Raw genomic sequence first — 20,199 nt, 5'->3', positions numbered from 1 at the left:
GCGTCATTGCATGAACCTCGTCGGGAGCTGCGTGACAAAAAATTCCACGCCCAGCCACTGCCTCGGTCCGGCGGCTGGGCGGGCCTCGGCCCCACTCCGGCTGACAGGGTTCAGCCAAGCCTTCCTTCCTTCCGTTCCGGCTCAGAGGCTGCACGCCCGGGCCGGCAGAAGAAGGCAAGCAGGCAGGCACACGACAGCCGAGAGCCCGAGCCGAGAAGCGACCTCATGACCCGGTCGCAGCCATGGCCGAAATGCGGGGAAGCAGTGGAGAGTAGACGAGCAAATAGAAGCAGGAGAGGCACAGGAGACATCGCTTCTCTCCTCTCTACCAACATCACTCTCACAATGTCCACCATGAAGGCCATCGTCATCAATGCTGCCCACGACGTATCCCTGCAGGAGCGACCCATCCCCAAATGTCAGGACCCTACCGACGTAGTCATCAAGGTAGAGCTTGCGGCACTCTGCGGAAGCGATGTGAGTCATGGCGTAACGGGCAAGAGGGTTGGACGAGTCAGGGAGATGGGGAGAGATGGGGACCAGTCGCTGACTACCCACTCCAATTACCCTATCACAGCTGCATGTCTACAGAGGTCACCAAAAGGGAGGATTTGGCTTCGTGAGTAAAGAGCGGGGGAGGCGAGGGCGAGGCAGACCGCGAGAGCTGACTGTGCCGTATATGCCTTCATACCCTCTCTTGTACTCCTCGTGCCGTAGATCATGGGACATGAATTGGTAGGCCATGTCCACGAGATCGGCTCAGGCGTCAAGAGCTTCAAGGTAGGAGACTACGTCGTCTGTCCCTTTACCGTCAGCTGGTGAGTAGGGCGAGTGAGAATCGAAGTGCGGGTCCAATTCATGCTCACCGGTCCACTCTTTGCGATCTCTCCCAGCGGTGAATGCTTCTACTGCGCCCGAGGTCACACAGGTCGCTGCGTCAAGTCCAAGCTCATCGGCTCTCCACTCCTGGACGGCGCCCAGGCCGAGTACGCTCGCATCGCCATGGGCGAGACCACCCTCTTCCAGGCACCCACTACAATTCCAAAGGAGATCCTAATTCTCATGGCGGACATTTTCCCCACGGGCTACTTTGTTGCCAAGAAGGCCAAGGACCACCTGGTGCAAGCCGAAGGCGCAGGACACAAGGAGGAAACGACTTGCGTAGTCATCGGCTGTGGTCCAGTTGGGCTCTGCGCCATCACCTCTGCGACGGAATTCTTCACCCACGTCTACGCAATCGACTCTATCCCCGCCCGTCTGGATCTTGCCAAGAAGCACGGTGCTACAAAGACGTTCAATTTCCAGGACAAGTCCGTTGATTATCTCTCTGAGATTAAATCCGTCACCAATGGAAGGGGAGCAGATGTTGCCCTCGAAGTCGTAGGACACCCAAGTGCACTGCAGACAGCAGTAGAGGTAGTACGTCCACACGGGATCATCTCTTCATGCGGTGTACACACCCACCCACTCTCCCTTCAGGGTCCCGACTGTTATAACAAGAATCTCAAATTCGACTTTGGAAGATGTCCCGTACGAGCACTATTTCGGGATGCACTCAAGCTGCTCGAAAAGAAGCAGGACTTGTTCAAGGGATTCGTGGAAAATGTTGTACCGATGGAGGAGTGTCAGGAGTGGTATCAGAAGTTCGAGGTGAGTGAAACTTGGGGTGATAGATAGGAAGACGAGAAGCCACGCAGAAGGGTCTGACTCTGACAAATTCTTACCCCGTCCTCGCCTCTGGCCTACAGAAAAACCAAGTGCAGAAGACTGCCTTCAGGATGAACTCTTCGTAGTCTCGCTATCCCTCTCTTCTCGCACAAGCGTTCGAGGAAGGAAGCTGTGTTCATGGTATACGAGGTCTTGTCCCTCTTTGGTTTATTCCTCATTGCTGTGGACCCTCAATCAATCCCATTAGCCCCTCCTTGACCTTTGTGACTTCTACCTCAAATTCCCTCTCTTCGCTCCAAGGAATTTCCAGTAGAAGCTCCTCTACTTCTTGCGCGCCTTCACCCTCTGCGTCTTGCAGTGTCTCGCTGGAGGTGAGGACGAGGTAGAGCTTTTCAGCTGCTGCTCGTCGGATCTGTGAGACGTGTGATTGTGCAAAGAAGGTAAGGTGTCAGCAGACCCAACACAGTGACCACTCTTTTTCTGCGACTGAACTCACTGCCGGCTCATCATGGCCCAAGAACGTCCCTACTACCTGCTGAACCACTTCCCTCTGTACACTGGTGAACGGCACAGCCAGTAGATTCATCCCGAGGGACAATGAGAGCATCAGCCTCTGGTGCGTTTTGATCTTGCCCACGTTGCGCATCGCGACTGCCAGTGATCGTTCGAAGAGCTCTCGCCAAGCCGGAGCATCCCCCTTTTGATCATTATGTCCGTCTGCGTCTGCGTCTCCATCAGTCCGAGCGTCCCGCTGCTCGACAAGCAGATCCACCAGCCCTCCTTCCAGCAAAAGGCTCATCCCCATCATCCCTCCACCGACAATCTTCGCCTCCCTCCCCTCCGCCACCAGCAGTAAATCCCGCCAAATGTCCCGCGCGCTATACGTCTCACGATCCGCCTCGGCCAGTGCAAAGTCCACCAACGAAGGACCAACGGTGCGCAGAGCGACGTCTACGCGCGAGGAGAGGGTTTGGAGGAGACCACTGAGCAAGTGTGGTCGGTAGGCCTCTATGAGGAGGAGCGTGATGAGGCGGGGATAGAGGAGAGAGGGGCTGCGTATCACCTCCGGGGCGACTTGCATGTCCGGGGTGAGAGTTGTTGAGCTGCTTTCGGGGAAGAAGGCTTGCATGATGTACTCCCGTCCGTGCGGTCGAGGGAAGACCTCTAGGTCTAGCCCCTCTGCCTCACCGGGTTGCTGGCGGTAGAGGGACAGGAGGTGTCCCACGGCCTCGACACGTACGTTGTCGATGCGCTCCATGACCTGCTTACTGATCCCGCACACAATGGCATGGAAGAGCTGTTCAGGGAGCCAGGCCTGCACATCTTCACTACCCTTAAGGATGCCAGCACGGAAGAGGTGCCGGTACTGCGCTACCAATGTGGTCAACCCTCGCATGGCCGCAACCCTCACCCAGGATCCGACATCGCCCCTTTGATCTGTAGTATAGTCCGAAAGGGCATCCACTAGAGCCTGCAACACTGTTTGCCCAAGCTGCGGAGGGACTCGCTCCGGAAGATCGTTACCCGTCCTCTGCAGAATGGCGACAAGAGACATATAGGCATTGCGGCGCGTCTCGATGTGGGACGAGTAGATTGTACTGCCAGGTTTCACCGTCACGAGCGCAAGGAGGAAGCGCAGTGAGCGGTGGAGCAGTGGTCCCTTGATCCCAATTCCCTGCTCTTCAGCCTGTGTTCCTTCATCGGGATAGTGGATGTAACCGAGAGCGAGTGCAAAGCTTTGCTGCTGTGAAGGACTGAAAGCTCTCCAAACCTTGGGAGCGCTAATGACCTTGATCACGCGCTCACTACAGTCGACGAGCCGGCTGACGATTTCAAGTGCAGAGGCAGCGGCTGCGTGCACCACCTCTTCTCGACGAGCGAGGGCAGCGTCGATGAAGATGTCATACGTCGGTGGACTCGCCGAGGAGGTATGATGGTCGAGCGCTTGCTTCGATGCCGTCGCGGCAATCAAACCACATGCTGCTTCCAGGACCAGAGCGCCACCTAGCGACCGGAAAGTAGTCCTCGGCACAACGTCGAGCAAAGCGAAGATCTTGCGCTGCGTAGCGACAAGCACCGGGTCTTCTTTCGCATCTTCAGTGAGGGTTTTACACAGCCGTCCGACCTCGGCGAGGGTCAGCAAGGTGCCATGGAGTATCACCGAGTCTCTGGAGGTGCAATTGCTCTCAAGCCTTTGCACTATCTCGGGCACAATCCGTCGCAAGCCCAGCTGAGCCACCTTGGCCACTGCCTTTGCTCCCAGCTCTCGCATAGCTGGGTCCCAATGTACAACGGTTTTGTGCAGCAACGTCTCCAACAAGAATGGTCGATACTCATGGTAGGATGCTACGAATGGGAGAGCCTCTAGAAAGGCGACTCTCCGCACTCCGACGGAGAAGAAGTCGGTCTTACCCACCACGGCGATACCGTGTGGAAAGAGGCCCCAGCGGCCCACGCATTCCTGAAAAGCTGCTGAAGCGGCTCGCCTGATGGCGACTTCTCTATCGAGGAGAGCGACAGTGATCAGGTGTTGAGCGATTGAAAGGGCGTGAGGGATGAGCGCCGAGGATGGGTAGGAACGTGAGAGGGCCCACAGAACGTAGCACGCGGCATCACGGACGGAGGAGCCAATGGAGTGAGATCCCCGCCGGATGTCGAAGAAGAGGGACTGCGAGAAGAGGAGGAAGGTCGGTAATCTGCGAGTCCATATTGAGCGCCTTGCCATCGCACACTTACCTTCTTCACCCACTCCAGCTGTTCACCCAGTGTCGCCTCACTGAGCAGCCCTCTACGGCCCATTTCGGCAAGGCCTAGACAAGCTCCCTGCCAGGTGAACTCGGAAACGGCGCTGTAGTCCTGACTCCCATCGTTGAGTGTCAAGACATTGATTTGAAACAAGTCAGTCACAGCCTCAGCGACTTGATCGATGAAGAAGCCCGGGAGCCGCTCGCAGATCCGCGCTAGTCCTTTTGCGGACGAGTAACGGACGAGTGTATCCTTGTCTTGTAGACCTCGGAGGAGCTGCGAGATGTAGGAGTCGATCGATGGGGGTATATCGTCGTCGTCCTCGTCCTCCTCTTCCTGTTGCGCCCCTTCCGTCCCTCGTTCCTGTGATGCGGCCCCAACCTTCCCACTGCCACCACCTAGCAATCTCCTAGCTACTGCACGCCCATTCTTTCTCGGCCGCAGAAGCGTCAAAGCCATCCTCGTCGCAAGCTTTCCACGCAGCTTGTTCACCAAGCCATTGGATCTGAGTCTCTTCAGAGCCTCTGAGTCTTCCTCTCCATACTCTCCCAGCGAGACTAACGATTGAATCTGTTCAAAGTGCGGCTGAACCAGGTGCGGGCTAGGATTCTTGAGGATCTCACAGAGCGTCTGGAAGATGCCCGTAGCGAGGAAGGGCGATGGTCTGGCCTGAGGGGAGAGCTTTTCTTGACACCACTTGATGTACGCAGGTAGCTGCGTCTGAGCGGTATCCCTGCGCTGCAAGAGCTTACCAAGGGTAATCGCCGCTGCGTCCCTTTCTTTACCCGGACTTTCGAGAAATGTCTGGCAGATGACAACAATCTCATCGGCTATGCTTGCAGAGAAGTTCTTGAGGTCAAAGGGGATCATGCAGACTAGAGATAGCCAAAGGAGCAGGACGTAGCGTAGCTCCCAGGTATCGGATGTGTTGTCCTCTTGCATCTGAAAGTGCCGAAGAGCCTCTACAGTGGGTATCACGTCTCCAACCTCGTGTGGGAAGAAGCGCAGAATCGTCTTGTAGCCTCTGACCTTGGCGTAAGAGTATAAGAGGCGAGCGATGCGACAGACGTCTTCATTGTCGCTGGTGAGGTTGCGCCGGCTCTTGACTGCCCGCTGCAACGCTTGAACAGGAGGCATGACCATCGCCTCAAGGTGAGGATCAAGGAGGTAGGACTGCTCTTGATAGTCATCGAGAATGGCCCGCAGCTGTGATAGCAGCTTGTCCTTTGGCGTCGATGTCGACGTCGAAGCGACAGCATTGTCGTCTTTGCTGGCCAGGAAGCGGTTCAGCAGTGAGAGGAACTCTGCAGCGCGAGAGAAGCGTGAGAGATTGGCATCGTCGGTCTCATCGACGATGCCGCCGCCGCCCTCGTCGAGGAGAGTCTTCTGACCTGGTGGCTGGAGATCATGCTGACTATCACTGCCTGTTGGCGATGCATCGCCAGACATGACCTTGTGTTGCTCGTGAGCGGAGCGAGAAGGAGTGCAGAGCCGAGGGCCATGCGCCTGAGCCTCGACGGAAGCGCGTGGGTATCACGAGGCGGGGGTGGAATGGACTCGAGCCAAGACAAAAGTCGGAGTCGGAAGGGGGCAAGAGGCGGCGCGGATGTAGAGATCCGCATTGCAGCTCCGAAGGCCGGAGGCAACGGCCGAAAGGAGAAAAAGGATGGCATGCGGAGGCGCAGGTGGAGCACCGAGTCACGGAAACTTGCTCAGCAGGGCCGTCCCCCCCTTCGGAAAGACATAGCCGACGGCAGCCACGCAGCCAGGGCGACCAAGTAAATGGCCCTATACCTGTGGCCATGCTTAGCAGACAAAGTGAATTCCTTTTTGCAATTGACCTTGCTTCCTCATTCTCACCACCATCCTCACCGACGACGATTGCCTTTGTACGCTCGCTTCTCAGTCGTCCTCTTCGTCAGCAGCATCCGACGGAGGATACGATTCTCCCCCAGCCACTTCCTACTCAGCAGCTCACGAAGCATCCACTGCTATGCCTCTCCAGCCACCCCAACCTGCAGCGGCCAAGCCCCCGCCACCATCGTCGTCTCCACATGACGACAGCAAGAGTCAAGGCGGTGAGATTCCCACCTACGACCAAGCGGTTGCTGAGTCGATTGCAGCACACAACCAAGCATCCTCACAAAACCGCCACCTGCCACCGCCGCCCTTGCTAGCTGAATCTTCGCAGCCTGCAGGGTCCTATGGCGTGCATGCCCCAGTGCCAGGAGCCCCACATCGTATCGTCTACATCCAAGATCCCCACTCTGCCCATCCCATGCGAGTGGCGCCCATGCCACCTCCTTCCGCCATGCCGCCTGTGCTCCTCTATACCGCGGACCCAAGCATCGCCAGAAGGCGCGCCCTGGCGAGATTCGCCAAGGCGTTCATGTGGGCTTGGCTCATCTCGATTCTCATTGCATTCATGACGGGAGCGATTCAATTCGTCGACTATGACGAGGATGGAGAGGACTGGCAGGGCTTGAGGAGGATAACAGGGATTAGCGCCCTCAAGTGGGGCGGCCAATGAGTGGACCGGATCCGACTAGCAAAAGACAGTGGCAACCAACGCAACCCATAGTGCAGTCATTGCTGCATAAATATACCAGGCGAGAGTGTGCAGCGGCAAATGGAATGCCTCTGATCTCCGTTACTTCATCGACCATCGTCAAGTGCGCGCGTACAAAGCACTACCTTAGCTGAGGGGACGCTCTCTTCGTTTCTCGCTTCGCAAGACGGCTCCTCTGCACCGCCAGTCGGCGCGATGCCGGCCACCAGGTGCCCTCTCTTTTTGTTTACCCGCTTTGACGTATTGTAATTGTACCAACAATCACTCGGGGTGCCGCTTGCCGTTGCTGAAAGCAGTGGGCACCACCTTCTGTATTCTGTTCTGTTCACAAATGTAACCTTACTCTTTGCGCCAGTGTGTGAGAGTGAGAGTGAGTGCGTGGGGTGGGGCGTGGTCCTTGGCTTGCTTGCATGCCTGTGCGTGCGTGCGTGCGTGCGTGCCACTGTGTCGCGGAATGCTGGTGTGCCTGTGTGTGTGTGTGTGCCTGGCTGCGCTGCGTTGCTTTTCCCCCCTCCTCCTGAGGCGGAGTGCAGAGAGCTGTTCCGCGATTGTCGTCCTGACGACCGTGGAATTGCAACTCCGCCCACTGGCCTCATGCCGCTCGCCTCTGCCGCCTGTGCCGTTGAGGGGCGAGTGTACGCAGAGGGAGCGTTGGATGCTGAATGGGTCGGGTGAGTTCCTTGGGTGGCAGGCAGATCTTAGCGTCTGTACCAAGTCACGTTCATCCTCAGCATCCAACTCATCGCTCCCCTTGGCAAGACCTTCATCAGCATTGCCTCGTTGCTCCACCTCGACTGCATCATCCAGCTTAGCAAAGCGAGCTGCCTACTCACTCACTCACCCACGCGCACGGCACGCCATTAGCTTCCGCTCACCATCACAACACCCGCGGCGAGGCCAGCCCTGAGCTCGCCTCGCACACACTTCAGCGCTTTCCTCCTCGCCGCCGTCTACCTTTGCCTTCCGTCATGGTGGACATCTACGCTGAGGGTCATCCAGGAGCATCGTCAAAGCGCACTCTGCCTCGCCAGCCCCGTCGTAAGCGGGCCCTCTCATCCAGCGACTCCAGCCTGCCTCATCTGCGACGTCAGATCCCAGCATCGCAGATCACCTCGACTTCGCTCCCCGCATCGCAGAACTCCATTGCCCTCTCCTATGGCTTCCTGAATGAGCAGCTGGCATACAACGTACCCATCACCCTACCCAACGACCTGATCGCCAACCTCGTCCTAGACACTGGCGCAGGTGACATCTGGCTCGCGGCTCCAGGATGTGATGGGGACTGCCCATCGCAGTCCTTCGACGTCGGATCGTCTTCTTCGCTGAATCAGAAGTGGAACGTGACATACTTTGACGGAAGCGCTAGCGGGACCATCTACACGCTTTCCTCGCTCGCAATTGGGCAGAGCTCGCTGGCTGGTCAGGCCTTTGGGAGCGCAAGTCAAGTAGACACCATCAACTTTGACAAGACGAATGTGACGGGAGTGCTGGGGCTGTCACTGCCATCCAGTTCGGCAATAGAGAATGTACTCAGTCCGTCAAGTGGCACCAGCAATACTTTCACCACAGTCGGTAGCACAGGCAGCGTCCTCTCAGGGCTGTGGGACGCTTCGAGTGGATCGAGCTCCACGCCACGCATCATCTCCTTGGGACTGGAAAGGCTTCCCTCCGACGGCGGGGGTCGTACTGCCAACTCGTCCCTGACCATCGGTGGTGTAGATTCCACCTACCTCCCAGAGTCAGAGTACTCCTCCATCACCTTTCAGCCCGTAGCAGCCACCTCGAGCACCGGCTACGAACACTGGACCTTGTCCCTCACTGGTCTCAGCGTGACAAACGCTACCGGAACAGCGTCTTCTATCCCCATTTCATTTGCGGGGCAGAAGACTGTGGAACCAACCGTCGTATTGGATTCGGGGAGCTCGTTGAATTATGCGCCGGCTTCGATGCTGGATGCATTGTATGGAGCCTTTGTGGACGCTAGCGGGAACAGGATTGGTCCTGGTGAAAATGGAATATGTGAGTGAACAAAAGTGGAAGGCGAATGAGAATTTGGGAGCCTGTCAGCTGACCTCTCTCGCTCGCCTACCATCTCCAATCGCACAGTCTACGTCCCTTGTGACCTACCATTGAACATGACTCTCTCCCTCTCGGCGGGCATTTCTGTTCCCATTCACCCACTCGACGCCTCCTTCTACCAATCCTACTCCGATATTGGCATTGGCAAGGACTCCGACGGCTGTATCGGCTCCTTCCAATCTGCCCTCTCCTCCGAGTCCTCCGCAGGAGCCGACATCATCCTCGGCACCCCTTTTCTACGCAACGTCTACACGGTCTTTTCCTGCGAACCCGCACTCTCAACGAACACCACAGCAGCAGAGGGTACCGAGTGTGCAAACCCCACGGTAGGTCTTCGTCCGATGACGACGGATCTCACGCAAGCATACTTGGACTTTGACGCTGTGCGTGTGCGCAACGAGCAGCTGGGGGACAATGCCGCCTTTGGCGTATCGTACAGCGGCTCTTCCTCTTCGAGCAGCTCAGGTGGGCTGAACACGGGAGCGAGAATCGCAATTGGAATCGTCGTCTCTGTCGTAGTCATCATCGGACTCTTTCTCCTGACCCTCTTCATCGCACGAAGGAGACATGCCCGGGAAGGAGCCCGAGAGGATGGTGTAGGCAGTGGCGACGGCGTCTGGCCGGCAGAAAAGGGCCGTGAAGGCGTTGCAACTCGGTCGAGTCCTGGTGGAGGTGAGGGGGACGGCGACTCCTCTTCCCTCGGGGCAGACACGGGTGCAGAAGGTGCAGGAAGTCGAGACTACGACGACTACGAGGGTCGCCGTGTGTCTCTCTCGGCAAAAGAGCAAGCTCAGCTCCGAGAAGCTGCCCTCCTGCATGGCTTCTACGACGCAGACCTCTTCTCCGAGTCGCCATCGCAGCCAGGTCGATCACCTTCTGCACGTCGTCCTGCCCGTTTCAATCGAGGCGTGGCAGGTCCAGACGGTGGTGCAGATGCGGGTGGGGCAGCCACTCCTTCTGGATTTGGAACGGAGAGTACCGATTCGAGAGGATATGGTGAGGCGAGGCGTATCCAGCGAGAGTACCTCAGACGTCACCCTTCCCTTGAGAGAGACAGACAGGCTGCTCAGCCTAGGCAGGGGCCTCCTGGTAGTAATGGTGGGGGAGTGGAGATCGAGATGGAAGAGAGGGGAAGTAGTGCTGCGCATCATGGCGAGGGAGTTGCCAGGTGAGGTGAGGTGAGGTGAGGTGAGGCTGGGCTGAGCTAGCCGCCTGCTTCTATCACTGCCCCCTCTTTGGCTCGCTTGTGCTTCTGCTCTTGCCCTGCTCTGCCCTCTCTCTTTTGCTCCTCGCCTCTGGCTCCCCCCTCCCTTCTCTCCGATACGATAATTGCTCCCCTCCCCCCTTCCCCTTTAGCCCCTTCCACCCCTCGCTCTGACCTCCCTTTTCGTCTCTTGTTGTATGTACTGTACATGTATTCCCAATATCACCCACTTTGTCCAGCTACTGTCTTGAGCCGCGTTGTGGCTAGTAAATATCGTACCAAACCATACCAAAGCATGCTATGCAATTGCTCCTGAATCAAAAAGAGAGGGTAGCGGTCAACGGTACGGTACGGTGAAGGCGATTGTGTAGCTTCAGAAGTGAATCGGAATTGCAATCCAGTCCAAGAAGACTCAGAATCAGAGAAGGTACAAAGTACAAGGAATGCGCACGAAAAAGACCAAGGTGAAAACAAGAGGAAAACCCATACCCGCACACATACACCAATCGATCAATCCCAACCTCCCTCGGCCATACGAGCGCTATACCTCTCTGATCTCCTTCCCTTTCTGGGACTGATGAAGCCACCATCATCATCTGCCTCTCGTAGCGGCTCGGATGCGTATCTGGACATGCCAGAACTGCGCGTCTCGGCACGTCCGCCATACCCAGATCCGTACCCGGAGCCATACCCCGATCCACCTCCACCGCCAGCACCGCTAGTGCGACGTGTGCCACTGCCACTGCCACTACCGCTACCGTTTCCACGGTCTAGTGCGGGAGCAGGCTTGCGCCTCACGGCAAATGGCTCGCTGCTACGACGAGGATCGCGAGAGCGGGAGCGCGCCCGCAATTGTCCTTCGCCGCTGGGACGGGATCGCGAACGGTCTCGGTCCGAGGAACGACGGTCAACGCTTTCCCTTGAGCGACCGGCAGGGTAGGAGTAAGGACGAGAGCCAAGCAGGTAGCCCAGGTCGGCTCGGTCTCCACCGTCGTCGGCTTCGTGGAACATGTCGTCGTCATCGTCATCGCTGTCCTGGCTTCTTCTGCTACGCTGTCTCCTGAGGTCATCTTGGTTCGAGTGTCTGCGCGAAGAGTAAGCCTCCTTTGCGCTGCTACCGCTCCTGCTCGACCTTGTAGCACCCAGCGCAGCACCACCGGCCAGAGCGGCCGTCCTTGCCGTCCTGCTGCCATTGGCGCCAGTACCGCTGGAGCGACGTGATCGATCACCACGATCCGTCGACGACGGTAGGGGCATGCTGGCATGACGAGCTCTACGCCGTCCAGAGTAGTCTGTGAAACCAGCTCGAGTGCCAGAGACTCGTGCTGTCCTTGCGCTGCTCTTGGAGTTTCTCTTGTCGTGCTGACTGCTCCTCTTGGAGCCAATGGCAGCGCCAGCGAGAGGTGCAGCCATGTTACGCATGGCAACGGCGGAACCGTTCTCATCGTCCTGATTGCCACCGCCACGCAAACGGCTAAGGAGGCCGCCCTTCGGCTTGCCCTTCTTGTTGGGGGCGGTAGAGGCCATTGAGAATAGACCTGCTCGCTTTGCAGGCTTCTCCTGCCTGTACGATCCAACCGAGCTCTCGTCGTACACGCTGCCTCTGACACTCGTGCCCATCTTGCCAGTGTGCGACTTCTTGACCTTCCTCCTGATGTAGGCAGACCAACTCAACAGCGTTCCAAAGGCAACGAGAGCCGCTGCTGCAAGCTGGATCCAGATGGCTGGACCTAGGGTGGAAGAGGAGATCTGTTGCCCAAGATAGTTCTCTACGCCGGAGGTGTTCAGGCGAACACGGGCAGTGGTGAAGAGGATGATCTCAAAGACAAAGGCAAGGACGCCCAGTGCACCGGCGAGGAAGGCGATGAAGGGCCAGAGGAGGAAATTGGTGCAAAGGTGCAGAACGCAAGCGACGGTGGCCAGACCGGCGAAACCGCAAGCAATGGGTTGCACAACGAGCTGAGGAGTGAAGAAGAACAGTATGCAGAGAGAGAGAGAGAGGTTGTGGGTAAGTGACTGCTCTGCCAGACGTTCGCTCCGTCGCGCCTCGCAGCAGTACTCACGGCCTTTGCCACGGGCGCAATAAGCAAGTACTGGGCAATAGCCCCGAACTGGGTGCCCTCGTACCCCAGACTGACGGGCTGACATGTGATGCCATTGTCGCTCATCAGTGCATTCGAAAAGTAGAGGTCAGTGCAGATGGTCCATAGTCCAAAGGTGACTGTCTGACCGAGATCTTGCAGAGTGAAGCGCATGAAGTAGAGACCCGAGATTGTAGGGAGCCCAATGGAGACCTGCGCAGAGGTGGCGGGGAGCGATCAGAGGCAATACGACATGTCAGTATGAGGGTCGGCAGAGCGACTAATGATCCTAGCAGCCGCAATCTCGCGCAGGAGAGAGACACTCACGACTAGCTGAAGGATCGTGGCAGCCCCAAAGCATAGAAAGGCAATGAGGATGATGAACCCCGGTCCTAGCTTGTTGAGGAACCCAAGCATGCTGGGCAAGAGAGTACGAAGGAAAGCAGTAGTGGGAAGGGCAAGACCGTCTCAGAGAGAGTACGGCAGGAGGCCCACCTGACGTGGGGGCGGAGGGTATCCGAAGTGATGTGATACGAATAACAGACAAGAAGGGTATGAGAGAGGACGAAGAAAGGTATACCGGGCAAAGAAAGTGATGGAGGAGGAGGACCGGGGGAGGATATCGCAGCAGCTGATGGATGGCAAAGGGTTCGAAGGCAGTGGGGTTCAGAGACGGCGTCCGACCTCGTCTCAGGAAGCGCCTAGGCATCATCGCAGGCGTCAGGCGCAGGAGCACACGGCACAAGACTCGCACCACACCACACCGCTGCACCCACGGACAAGTGCTTCCTTCCCCAGATGAGGGGCAGCAGACGACTCTCGCAGCACAGGCAACTCTGGCAAGGCCAGTCAAAAAGTGCGGGGAAGGAATCCCCTCGGCAGGCGCACCAGAGACGCCGTCGAGGGCATTTGCTGCCAGACGCAGGCGCAGGCGTGGCGGGGTGCGAGGCGCATGATAGAAAACTCAGAAATGACGAAGGGCAGCCGGGCGGCATGAGAAAGAAGGCCAGGTGCAGGCAGCAGCAGCTGAAAGGAAGGAAGGATGAGAACGACGCCGCCGCGTACACGCCAGGTGATGTACAAGGCCACGAGAAGGGCTTCCAAAATTGTGTCTAAGGCTGCTCGTATGATCATATATCGTATTAAAGGTATTCAGTGTCCAAGCCAAGATGCTAGGAGGCGCCCTAATCATTTCCTTCGCCGACCCTCACTTCTCAACAGGCGGCTCATCCGGCATCCACCTCACCTCCTTCTCCTCGTTCCTTGTGTGCTTCCTCAATCGTGCGCCCAGCCTGCCCTCCGTCTCAAAACTCTCCCTCCATCTAGCCGGTACAGGCTTCTTGTCCACCAACCAATAGTAGATGTCCCAATCCGGCTCGTCGAGCAGTCTGTCGAATTCAGCAATCTCCTTGTCCGGCATGTCCCACAGCTCCTTTGAGGCAAATGTAGACATGAGTAGGTCCGTCTCCAGGATGCCCCTCTTGCGCGTCTGGTAGATGAGACGTCGAATGATCTGCTCGCGAGACTCGTCGCCGGGCTCTCGGCCAGGCACTCGATTAGGAGCTCCGAAGTCTTCCAACGAGTCAGACTGTGATGCCGAGTTGAGATCAACGCCCTTGGAAAAGGGCATGGGGAAGGGGTCCGAGGAAGAAGAGGGAGCGCTGTAGCCCGGATCGGTACCAGTGCTTGCGTCTCTACTCGACGCTGGAGTCGAAGTAGCTGAAGCTGTCCTCGTTTGTCCGCCAGCAGCGCTATCTGTCTGTGAGCTCCTGGACGCTGATGTGTCTACCGGACGATGCTCGGCGAAGTCGCCCCCCTCGGAAGTAGCTGCAGCTGCTGTACCTGCTCTCGAGTCTGGATCGAAGATACGAGCGTGTTCATCAACCTCGCCTGTACGTTCACTTGAAGCTGCAGCCGTCCTCGTCTGTCCAGCAGCGCCACTGTCTGTCTGTGAACTCCGGCGGGCCGATGTGTCTACTGGCCGATGCTTGGCAAAGTCGTTGCCTTCGGAGGTAGCGGCTGCTGCTGTGCCTGCCCTTGAATCTGGATCGAAGATGCGAGCATGCTCATCGACTTCTCCTTTCCTGTGTTAGGTCAATGAGATGAGAAGTCAGCTTCCCCACTTACTGTAGAATGACTAATATAGACGAAGGGCTGGGGGTACTCACTTGAGCGTCTTGCTGTCCTTGGCGAATCGATGGGATGTTGCGAAAGACCTTGTCGGAGCAGCCTTTGTGGCAGCGCTTCGCAGCTGGCTGCGTAAGGCGGGAGCTGCAAATCGGAACATGATGGCGAGGAGAAGATGTGGTATATGGCCAGGTGATCTCAATCAGCTCTCTTGATCAGAAGATGTGAATACCCTTCAAGACGCTTGTCCCGCTGCTGGTGTCAGGGAATAAGCGGGTGGAGGGACGGAAACGTAAGCGACGCGCAAAGGCACATGGCCAAGCCAAGGCCAGTCAAGCCGCGGCAGCCGGATCGGAAGGTGGCTTCGTACCTGGTCAGGCACAGGCACAGGCGAAGGCGACTACTATACCGTGTTTCTAGTCTTGTAGCTCCTAAACCTCCTCATCAACGTCAGTCTCACCCAAAGGTCCGCATATAGCCCGTCTGATCGATCTGTGACCATCGCTCGCAATCGGGACAGAAGCAAATCCTCTTAGTCGGAATCCCATTCCCCCCGCAGCCTGTACACTCCTGGCTCTGGCCAAGCTGAGGAGCGCAAGACGCTCGCGTCTCTCCAGTCAGGATGGACCGGCGACGTCAGGTGCTATCCTACTCTGATGCCCTAGCTGCTCCATCGGGTGACGTCGACCTGGAGGCTCCTCTACCATCGCTTCGACCTAATGGCGTATCGTCAAGTGCTTCGACTTCGCGCCTTTCAAAGCCCAACAATGAGGTTCACTCTCCCTACGAGATGTCCTGGCCACAGGCGCCTTTGTATTCCGCCCCTCAGCCTCAACAGCGTGTCGAGCCCCTGACGTTGGCTCCATTACCAGCGTATGTTCCTGGACCAGCTTCTGCTACCTATCCTCCGCCTCCTCATCATCTGCATCATAATGGCCCTCACTCTTCACCTTACCCCGGACCTGCGTTCGCGCCTCCCTACTACAGCGGCCCACCACCTCCGATGACGGCGCCGTATCAGCAATCTTCCCAATTCCAACTGAACAGCCATCCTTATCCGCCAGCGCCTTACGTTGCGCCAGCGTCTGCATCCGCTATTCCCACGGGCCCAAAAGGCTGGGTCGGACGACAGTCGCAGCTGGTATCATCGGGAGCAGGACCCTCCTCATACCACTATCATGACAGTGGTCCCGGCTCGTTCCCACGCCGTCGCTATGGGACTCCGACCTTCACAGCTCGGAGGCCGAATTTTCCTTCGCAAACCGGTCGAGTAGTGATTGAAGACTGTGATGCCTCAAGTGACGAAGAGGATGATGCAGACGAGGTGGGTGAGACTTCGAGTCAATCACTCCGAAAATCCATTCGTAGCAAGACACTTGAGGATGTTGCCATCTTGTGGAAGAAAGCGCAGGGAGTACCGCCAGCTTTGATCTCTGCAACCGGTAGCGGGAATTCATCGCCGGCTCCCCACTCGGCTGAGAGTACAGAGTACGAGAAGAAGCAAGCCCAGATCAAGATGATGACGGAAAAGATCAGACAGCTTGAAGCAGCGAGGAAGAAGGCTAGAGAAGCAGTGACAGTAGAACTCGGCGAGCAGCAGGAAGTCAGACAGAATGGAGCTCCTACACCTTCTGTGCCTGCAATCGAATCGGTTCCCGATGCCATCATTGGGGACCAGGTCGTGATGGCTGCTTTGCCAGTCGAGTACGGTGGGAGCATCTCGAAAGGCGCTGAAAGTCCCGTAGAGTCTGGTCAACCCAAAGATTCCTTCGCCTCTTCGTCGGCGGAACCGTCGGCATCGACTTCGTCGCAGCCCTCTCCGAAACCCCTTCAGCCAGCGGAAGGCAGCACGGCGCAATCTAATTCGCCGTCATCGGCTCCTACAACGCTACGCAAGCCGAGCGAGGACCTCGAAGAAGGAGAGTACGCCGAGGGCACCGAGACTGCGTCCGCCTCCCCCTCGGCTCCTTCCACCAGAAAGCTCGTCCTAAATCCTCAACTTGCCGAGCAGAAGAGGAAGCTGCTCGAGGCTATGAAGAGGAAGACCAAGAGCGATCCGGTGATGTCAGACGAGACCCTTCCTTCACCAATCATTCTGAAGAGGAAGGCTGACGATGAGGCAGATCTGAGTACAGCGCCCGATGTCGAACCATCGATATCAGTGTCAGCTCCCGCGCCCGCATCGGACGCTACGTTTGCTGAACCCCAAATCGCACCTGCCGAGGAGATTAGCTCCAAACGGCTCAAGAGGCAAAGAAAGAAGGCTAGGCAGAGGGCAGCTGCAGCTGCCCTCTCCGAGACGTCAAGCGCTCGGAAGTCTGGGGGCGAAGTCGAAGATTCAAAGAGAGAGGAAGGTACGTGGGAATGCCGTAAAAGAAGCATTGGCACTTGGCCCTGCAACATCTCCCGTCTTCTGCGACGACAGAATTCGTAAGAAGACATCGCTAACAACTTCCGACTTTCTTTCCTGCTGGCTTGCCGACTGTCTTTTCACGTAGTCGACAAGTCAGAGGTAAGCCGGCCTTCCACAGGCCGCTCACAGGAGGACCATCCAATATGTTGCCATACGGTGCATCTGAGGTCTCTGCTTGGGCTGGGGATATTGACCTAACCTTTCTCCCTTCTATTCTTCCCGATCCGTCGTCGTCGTCATCACCTTCCTCATCCCGTTTTGCACCCGTCTGTAGCTCACCCTGCAGTCCGCCACAGCCGAGTCTGTCCCTTCCTCGTCATCCAACATGTCGATCTCTCCTTCCTCGTCTATCTCCCCTCCACACGCTACTCAAGCTACGCTCCTCAAAGGCCAGGTCTCTCCGCAGGCAGCACTTTCGCCAAACGGAGCCTCGAAAGAGGCACGGAAAGGTAAGCGGCGATGGTGCCCTGTCGAGGCCATCGAAGGGTCCTGCAACGAGGCGGGATGCGAGTATCGGCATGCTCTGTGAGTACAGACGGGCGCGCTCGCATCAAGAATTGGCCATGCGAGACACCGAGGGATGAGGTAGTCAGCGAACTGTCACAGATGCGAGTGATGGCGGTGTGTGGTCTGCGCCGATGGCATCACATGCAAAAGATAAAAGATAGAAGATCAATTCGTCATGTAACACTAGACATTCTCAATCATCAGTGACTTCGACAAAATCTCCTGTCTGTCTGTAGAGTGTGTCTCTGCTGTCGAAAGTGAGCTGTGAGGAGTCCGCCATGCCCATGCCCGCGAAATGCAGTCTCGCCCACCTCGGTCTTCTTTGCCCGAGGGCCGGCACAGCAAACAAACACACAAGGTCGCTTCTCTCCCCTTCGATCGAAGCAGCTTCTTACCGCCGCTCCTCCTGTCATGCTGTGCATCTGCTCTCACATTCTATCGAAGACGTTTGTATTCTTGCTACCTTCCAAAATAGGAAAGGCGGAGCGATGGAAGCGAAGAGGAAAGAGGGGTGTCCTGTTCTCTCGGCTGCAAGACGTGCAGGATGTGAGACGCCGGTGGGGGTGGGGGAGCGGCAGGGCAGGGATGCCGCGTGCCTGACTGAATCACGGCCTGATTCCTCGCAGTGGACAAGTGCAGTGCATTGAAGAGAAGAAACCTTTCTGGCGCGACCTTCTCTCGAGGTTAACGAAGAAGGCTGCAGTGATCTACCATAAGCCGATGATCAGTCCGTGAAGGGACCGACCTCTTCTCTTCTTTTCAGAAGACCGATCAGTCAGACAGTCAGTCCCAGCCACGTTTCTTACACAGTAGCTCTGCGCTGCCTTGCACTGACCCCCCACTTGGCCCTCAAGCTCCGAATGGTGCCTTGCGATTCCCACGCCTCTTTCTCCCCTTGTAGAAATGTCCCGTTGATTAAAGGTGGTCCGTCTGTCGTGCTGCCACCCACCATCTTTTGCCTTTTCCCCCTCCCGCTCCGCCGTTTGTCCTACAATAGAGGGAGCGAGCGAGCATGCAAAGATGTTGAGGGAGAGACACGCAATGGCCAAGGAGGCGTAAAGGCTTGCTTGCTCAGGCGGGGACGACACGTCAAAAAGAAGGCGCAGCGCGTCGCACTCGAGAGAAGCCCCCACCGCTCCTGCGCCTTTCTTGTCCTCTGCCTTTGCGTGTGCCTCTCTGCCTCTGCTTGAGCTCCTGCTTCTGCCGTGCATGCTGGCTCCCCTCGCGTAACCTCCTCCAACGCCACGAGATGCCGGCTTGCCTGTCAAAGTGGATCGCTGTCTGTCCCCTTGTCCCCCGTGCTGTCCTATTCGGCTGTTGAATTTGGCAATCGGCAAGCGGGCAAATGGGGGCGTTTAGTTCAGTTTATTGAGCTTCTTTTCCCTTGCCTGCTCGCTCCCTCCGAGTGTGCTTCCCGCCCTGCCCCGCCCACTTGCCCGCCCCGCGGCGATAGAGGTAGGGTGGGAAAGGGCTGACAGGGTTGAGGGACTGACTCAGGGACTGTCTGACTGAGTTGGCTGATAGAGACTGGCAAACAAGCTCACACAAAAACGCAACAGAGACGGAGACGAGATGCACACCGAGATGGGCGTATCTGCATTGACGCCTCCGCTTCCACAGCCCCACCTGGTGGTCAATCCTGTCAGCTCCATCTCTCCCGTCCACTTCTTGCTGTCACACCATACCATAATATACCTGTGACTTCCCTCATACAAGCTGCCCTCTGAACTCGCAGGGAGCTTCGTATTGAACACTTCCTTGCTTCGCTCTGCTCTGGTTGTGAGCATCCTCCTCCCACCTCGGCCCACCTCGGCAACTCCGGGCCCGTTCGCGAAAAAGTGTGCCGCCTGGCCGGCCCGCAAGGCTCACAAGTCGCGTCTCGTCTCGCTGTTGTGCTGCGAAGCGAAGCGAAGCTCAAGTAGCTTCCCCCCCTACCTCGGCTGGAATTACAGCTGGTAGAAAGGGTAGACAGCTGAAGATACTAGAGCCTAGGGGGAGCTTGGACAGAGAAGGTGAGCATGAGATCTTGTGCAATCTTGGCTATCGCTGGGAGGGTGAAAGGGCCCGGTAGAGATACGGAAAATCACGGCGCAAACCGCCGAGGGAAGTCTTCAAGGCGAGCGGCAGGGCAGGTGGAGGGACCTCTCGCTGTGGAAGAGGGAAGCATCCAGCAGTAGCTACGAGTAGAGCTGATCATCCTGCCCTCCGCACCTCGGAACCCCTCGTCTGTCCTGCAGTTCCACCGCCCGGACCTCTTGTCATCTTACACCTACCTCTTTTATTAGGGGTAGATCAGGCTAAATTGCGAGCGGACGAGGCAGAAGACAGAAGGAAGCGAAAGTGCTCGGTGAGTGGCATTGATCTCGGCATTTGGGTATCCGTGCAGCAGAAAGTTTTGAGCTATCCGGATAGGTCATGGACGAGGATTTGATAGGGGCAGCGGACGATTGGTCTTGCTGCGCTCTTGGTCCTGCTGACCACATACTGACGATCTTGGTCTTTCCTTTTGCTCCTCCAACTTCTACCACTCTACTGGCCCACCATTGCTCTCTCCCCCTCTACTCTTGCCTCCGCTGCCCGACTTTGCGGCTTTCGCCTCGCCCTGCGCTTCCCGTCCGATTGCTACCGGACTGCCGCTTCTGATCGGCCTATCTACTTCCGTGGCCTGGCATTTGCTCAGCGTGAGTAGAGCCGTGGGATCAGGGACGATAGTCAAGTAGGAGATGTGAAATACGTGCGCGATTGCCGAGCAATCAAGTGCCGCTGCAATGTAGCCTTGGAGGGCGTCAGAGATGTTCGAATAGGA

General features: G+C 57.2%; 8 protein-coding genes across 8 annotated transcripts; 5 read left to right on the top strand and 3 right to left on the bottom strand.

The window, feature by feature from the left end:
- Nucleotides 1-345: 345 nt before the first annotated feature.
- On the top strand, nt 346-1,677 carry BCV69DRAFT_252194 (GroES-like protein; the record flags this gene model as incomplete). Its single annotated transcript, XM_025490464.1, has 4 exons — nt 346-477; nt 578-619; nt 718-818; nt 894-1,677. The coding sequence occupies 4 exons, from the start codon at nt 346-348 to the stop codon at nt 1,675-1,677; spliced, it is 1,059 nt and encodes a 352-aa protein (XP_025345996.1).
- A 102-nt stretch (nt 1,678-1,779) lies between these two features.
- On the bottom strand, nt 1,780-5,932 carry BCV69DRAFT_64299 (ARM repeat-containing protein). Its single transcript, XM_025495423.1, has 3 exons — nt 4,405-5,932; nt 2,165-4,336; nt 1,780-2,080 (listed from the first exon to the last, which is right to left on the bottom strand). The coding sequence occupies exons 1-3, from the start codon at nt 5,860-5,862 to the stop codon at nt 1,883-1,885; spliced, it is 3,828 nt and encodes a 1,275-aa protein (XP_025345995.1). The 5' UTR covers nt 5,863-5,932; the 3' UTR covers nt 1,780-1,882.
- A 274-nt stretch (nt 5,933-6,206) lies between these two features.
- BCV69DRAFT_284810 (hypothetical protein) lies at nt 6,207-7,331 on the top strand. Its single transcript, XM_025493179.1, has one exon. It carries the CDS (start codon nt 6,407-6,409, stop codon nt 6,941-6,943), a length of 537 nt encoding a protein of 178 aa, XP_025345994.1. The 5' UTR covers nt 6,207-6,406; the 3' UTR covers nt 6,944-7,331.
- A 341-nt stretch (nt 7,332-7,672) lies between these two features.
- Nucleotides 7,673-10,552, top strand: BCV69DRAFT_284809 (acid protease). Its single transcript, XM_025493178.1, has 2 exons — nt 7,673-9,001; nt 9,089-10,552. Exons 1-2 carry the CDS (start codon nt 7,951-7,953, stop codon nt 10,231-10,233), a joined length of 2,196 nt encoding a protein of 731 aa, XP_025345993.1. The 5' UTR covers nt 7,673-7,950; the 3' UTR covers nt 10,234-10,552.
- A 17-nt stretch (nt 10,553-10,569) lies between these two features.
- On the bottom strand, nt 10,570-13,006 carry BCV69DRAFT_64254 (hypothetical protein). The gene is made up of 4 exons (XM_025495422.1): nt 12,674-13,006; nt 12,329-12,559; nt 11,765-12,224; nt 10,570-11,439 (listed from the first exon to the last, which is right to left on the bottom strand). Exons 1-4 carry the CDS (start codon nt 12,761-12,763, stop codon nt 11,060-11,062), a joined length of 1,161 nt encoding a protein of 386 aa, XP_025345992.1. The 5' UTR covers nt 12,764-13,006; the 3' UTR covers nt 10,570-11,059.
- Nucleotides 13,007-13,456: 450 nt separating this feature from the next.
- Nucleotides 13,457-14,679, bottom strand: BCV69DRAFT_314390 (DUF339-domain-containing protein). The gene is made up of 2 exons (XM_025495111.1): nt 14,515-14,679; nt 13,457-14,430 (listed from the first exon to the last, which is right to left on the bottom strand). Exons 1-2 carry the CDS (start codon nt 14,631-14,633, stop codon nt 13,554-13,556), a joined length of 996 nt encoding a protein of 331 aa, XP_025345991.1. The 5' UTR covers nt 14,634-14,679; the 3' UTR covers nt 13,457-13,553.
- A 217-nt stretch (nt 14,680-14,896) lies between these two features.
- On the top strand, nt 14,897-17,298 carry BCV69DRAFT_284806 (hypothetical protein; the record flags this gene model as incomplete). Its single annotated transcript, XM_025493177.1, has 2 exons — nt 14,897-16,827; nt 16,972-17,298. Coding segments are annotated over exons 1-2 (1,840 nt in total), but the record flags the coding sequence as incomplete, so codon positions are not given.
- BCV69DRAFT_284805 (hypothetical protein) lies at nt 17,159-17,616 on the top strand. Its single transcript, XM_025493176.1, has one exon. The coding sequence runs from the start codon at nt 17,212-17,214 to the stop codon at nt 17,413-17,415; it is 204 nt and encodes a 67-aa protein (XP_025345989.1). The 5' UTR covers nt 17,159-17,211; the 3' UTR covers nt 17,416-17,616.
- Nucleotides 17,617-20,199: the final 2,583 nt, after the last annotated feature.

The sequence above is a fragment of the Pseudomicrostroma glucosiphilum genome, assembly GCF_003144135.1.
Source record: "Pseudomicrostroma glucosiphilum strain MCA 4718 unplaced genomic scaffold BCV69scaffold_14, whole genome shotgun sequence".
NCBI lineage: Eukaryota > Fungi > Basidiomycota > Exobasidiomycetes > Microstromatales > Microstromataceae > Microstroma > Microstroma glucosiphilum.
Note: the sequence above shows the minus strand (reverse complement) of the source record. Positions and strands in the feature narration are given on the sequence as shown.

What these genes read in the sequence shown, in the direction of transcription:
- BCV69DRAFT_64299 (XM_025495423.1), bottom strand. Translation starts at nt 5,862, where the DNA reads ATGTCTGGCGATGCATCGCCAACAGGCAGTGATAGTCAGCATGATCTC. An exon ending in AGCTGGAGTGGGTGAAGAAG is followed by an intron (nt 4,337 to 4,404) that starts GTAAGTGTGCGA and finishes CTCTTCTCGCAG; the next exon opens with TCCCTCTTCTTCGACATCCG. An exon ending in TGGGCCATGATGAGCCGGCA is followed by an intron (nt 2,081 to 2,164) that starts GTGAGTTCAGTC and finishes CACGTCTCACAG; the next exon opens with ATCCGACGAGCAGCAGCTGA.
- BCV69DRAFT_284810 (XM_025493179.1), top strand. Translation starts at nt 6,407, where the DNA reads ATGCCTCTCCAGCCACCCCAACCTGCAGCGGCCAAGCCCCCGCCACCA.
- BCV69DRAFT_284809 (XM_025493178.1), top strand. Translation starts at nt 7,951, where the DNA reads ATGGTGGACATCTACGCTGAGGGTCATCCAGGAGCATCGTCAAAGCGC. An exon ending in TCCTGGTGAAAATGGAATAT is followed by an intron (nt 9,002 to 9,088) that starts GTGAGTGAACAA and finishes CCAATCGCACAG; the next exon opens with TCTACGTCCCTTGTGACCTA.
- BCV69DRAFT_64254 (XM_025495422.1), bottom strand. Translation starts at nt 12,763, where the DNA reads ATGCTTGGGTTCCTCAACAAGCTAGGACCGGGGTTCATCATCCTCATT. An exon ending in CCACGATCCTTCAGCTAGTC is followed by an intron (nt 12,560 to 12,673) that starts GTGAGTGTCTCT and finishes ACCTCTGCGCAG; the next exon opens with GTCTCCATTGGGCTCCCTAC. An exon ending in TTGCGCCCGTGGCAAAGGCC is followed by an intron (nt 12,225 to 12,328) that starts GTGAGTACTGCT and finishes TTCACTCCTCAG; the next exon opens with CTCGTTGTGCAACCCATTGC.
- BCV69DRAFT_314390 (XM_025495111.1), bottom strand. Translation starts at nt 14,633, where the DNA reads ATGTTCCGATTTGCAGCTCCCGCCTTACGCAGCCAGCTGCGAAGCGCT. An exon ending in AAGGACAGCAAGACGCTCAA is followed by an intron (nt 14,431 to 14,514) that starts GTGAGTACCCCC and finishes GACCTAACACAG; the next exon opens with GAAAGGAGAAGTCGATGAGC.
- BCV69DRAFT_284805 (XM_025493176.1), top strand. Translation starts at nt 17,212, where the DNA reads ATGTCGATCTCTCCTTCCTCGTCTATCTCCCCTCCACACGCTACTCAA.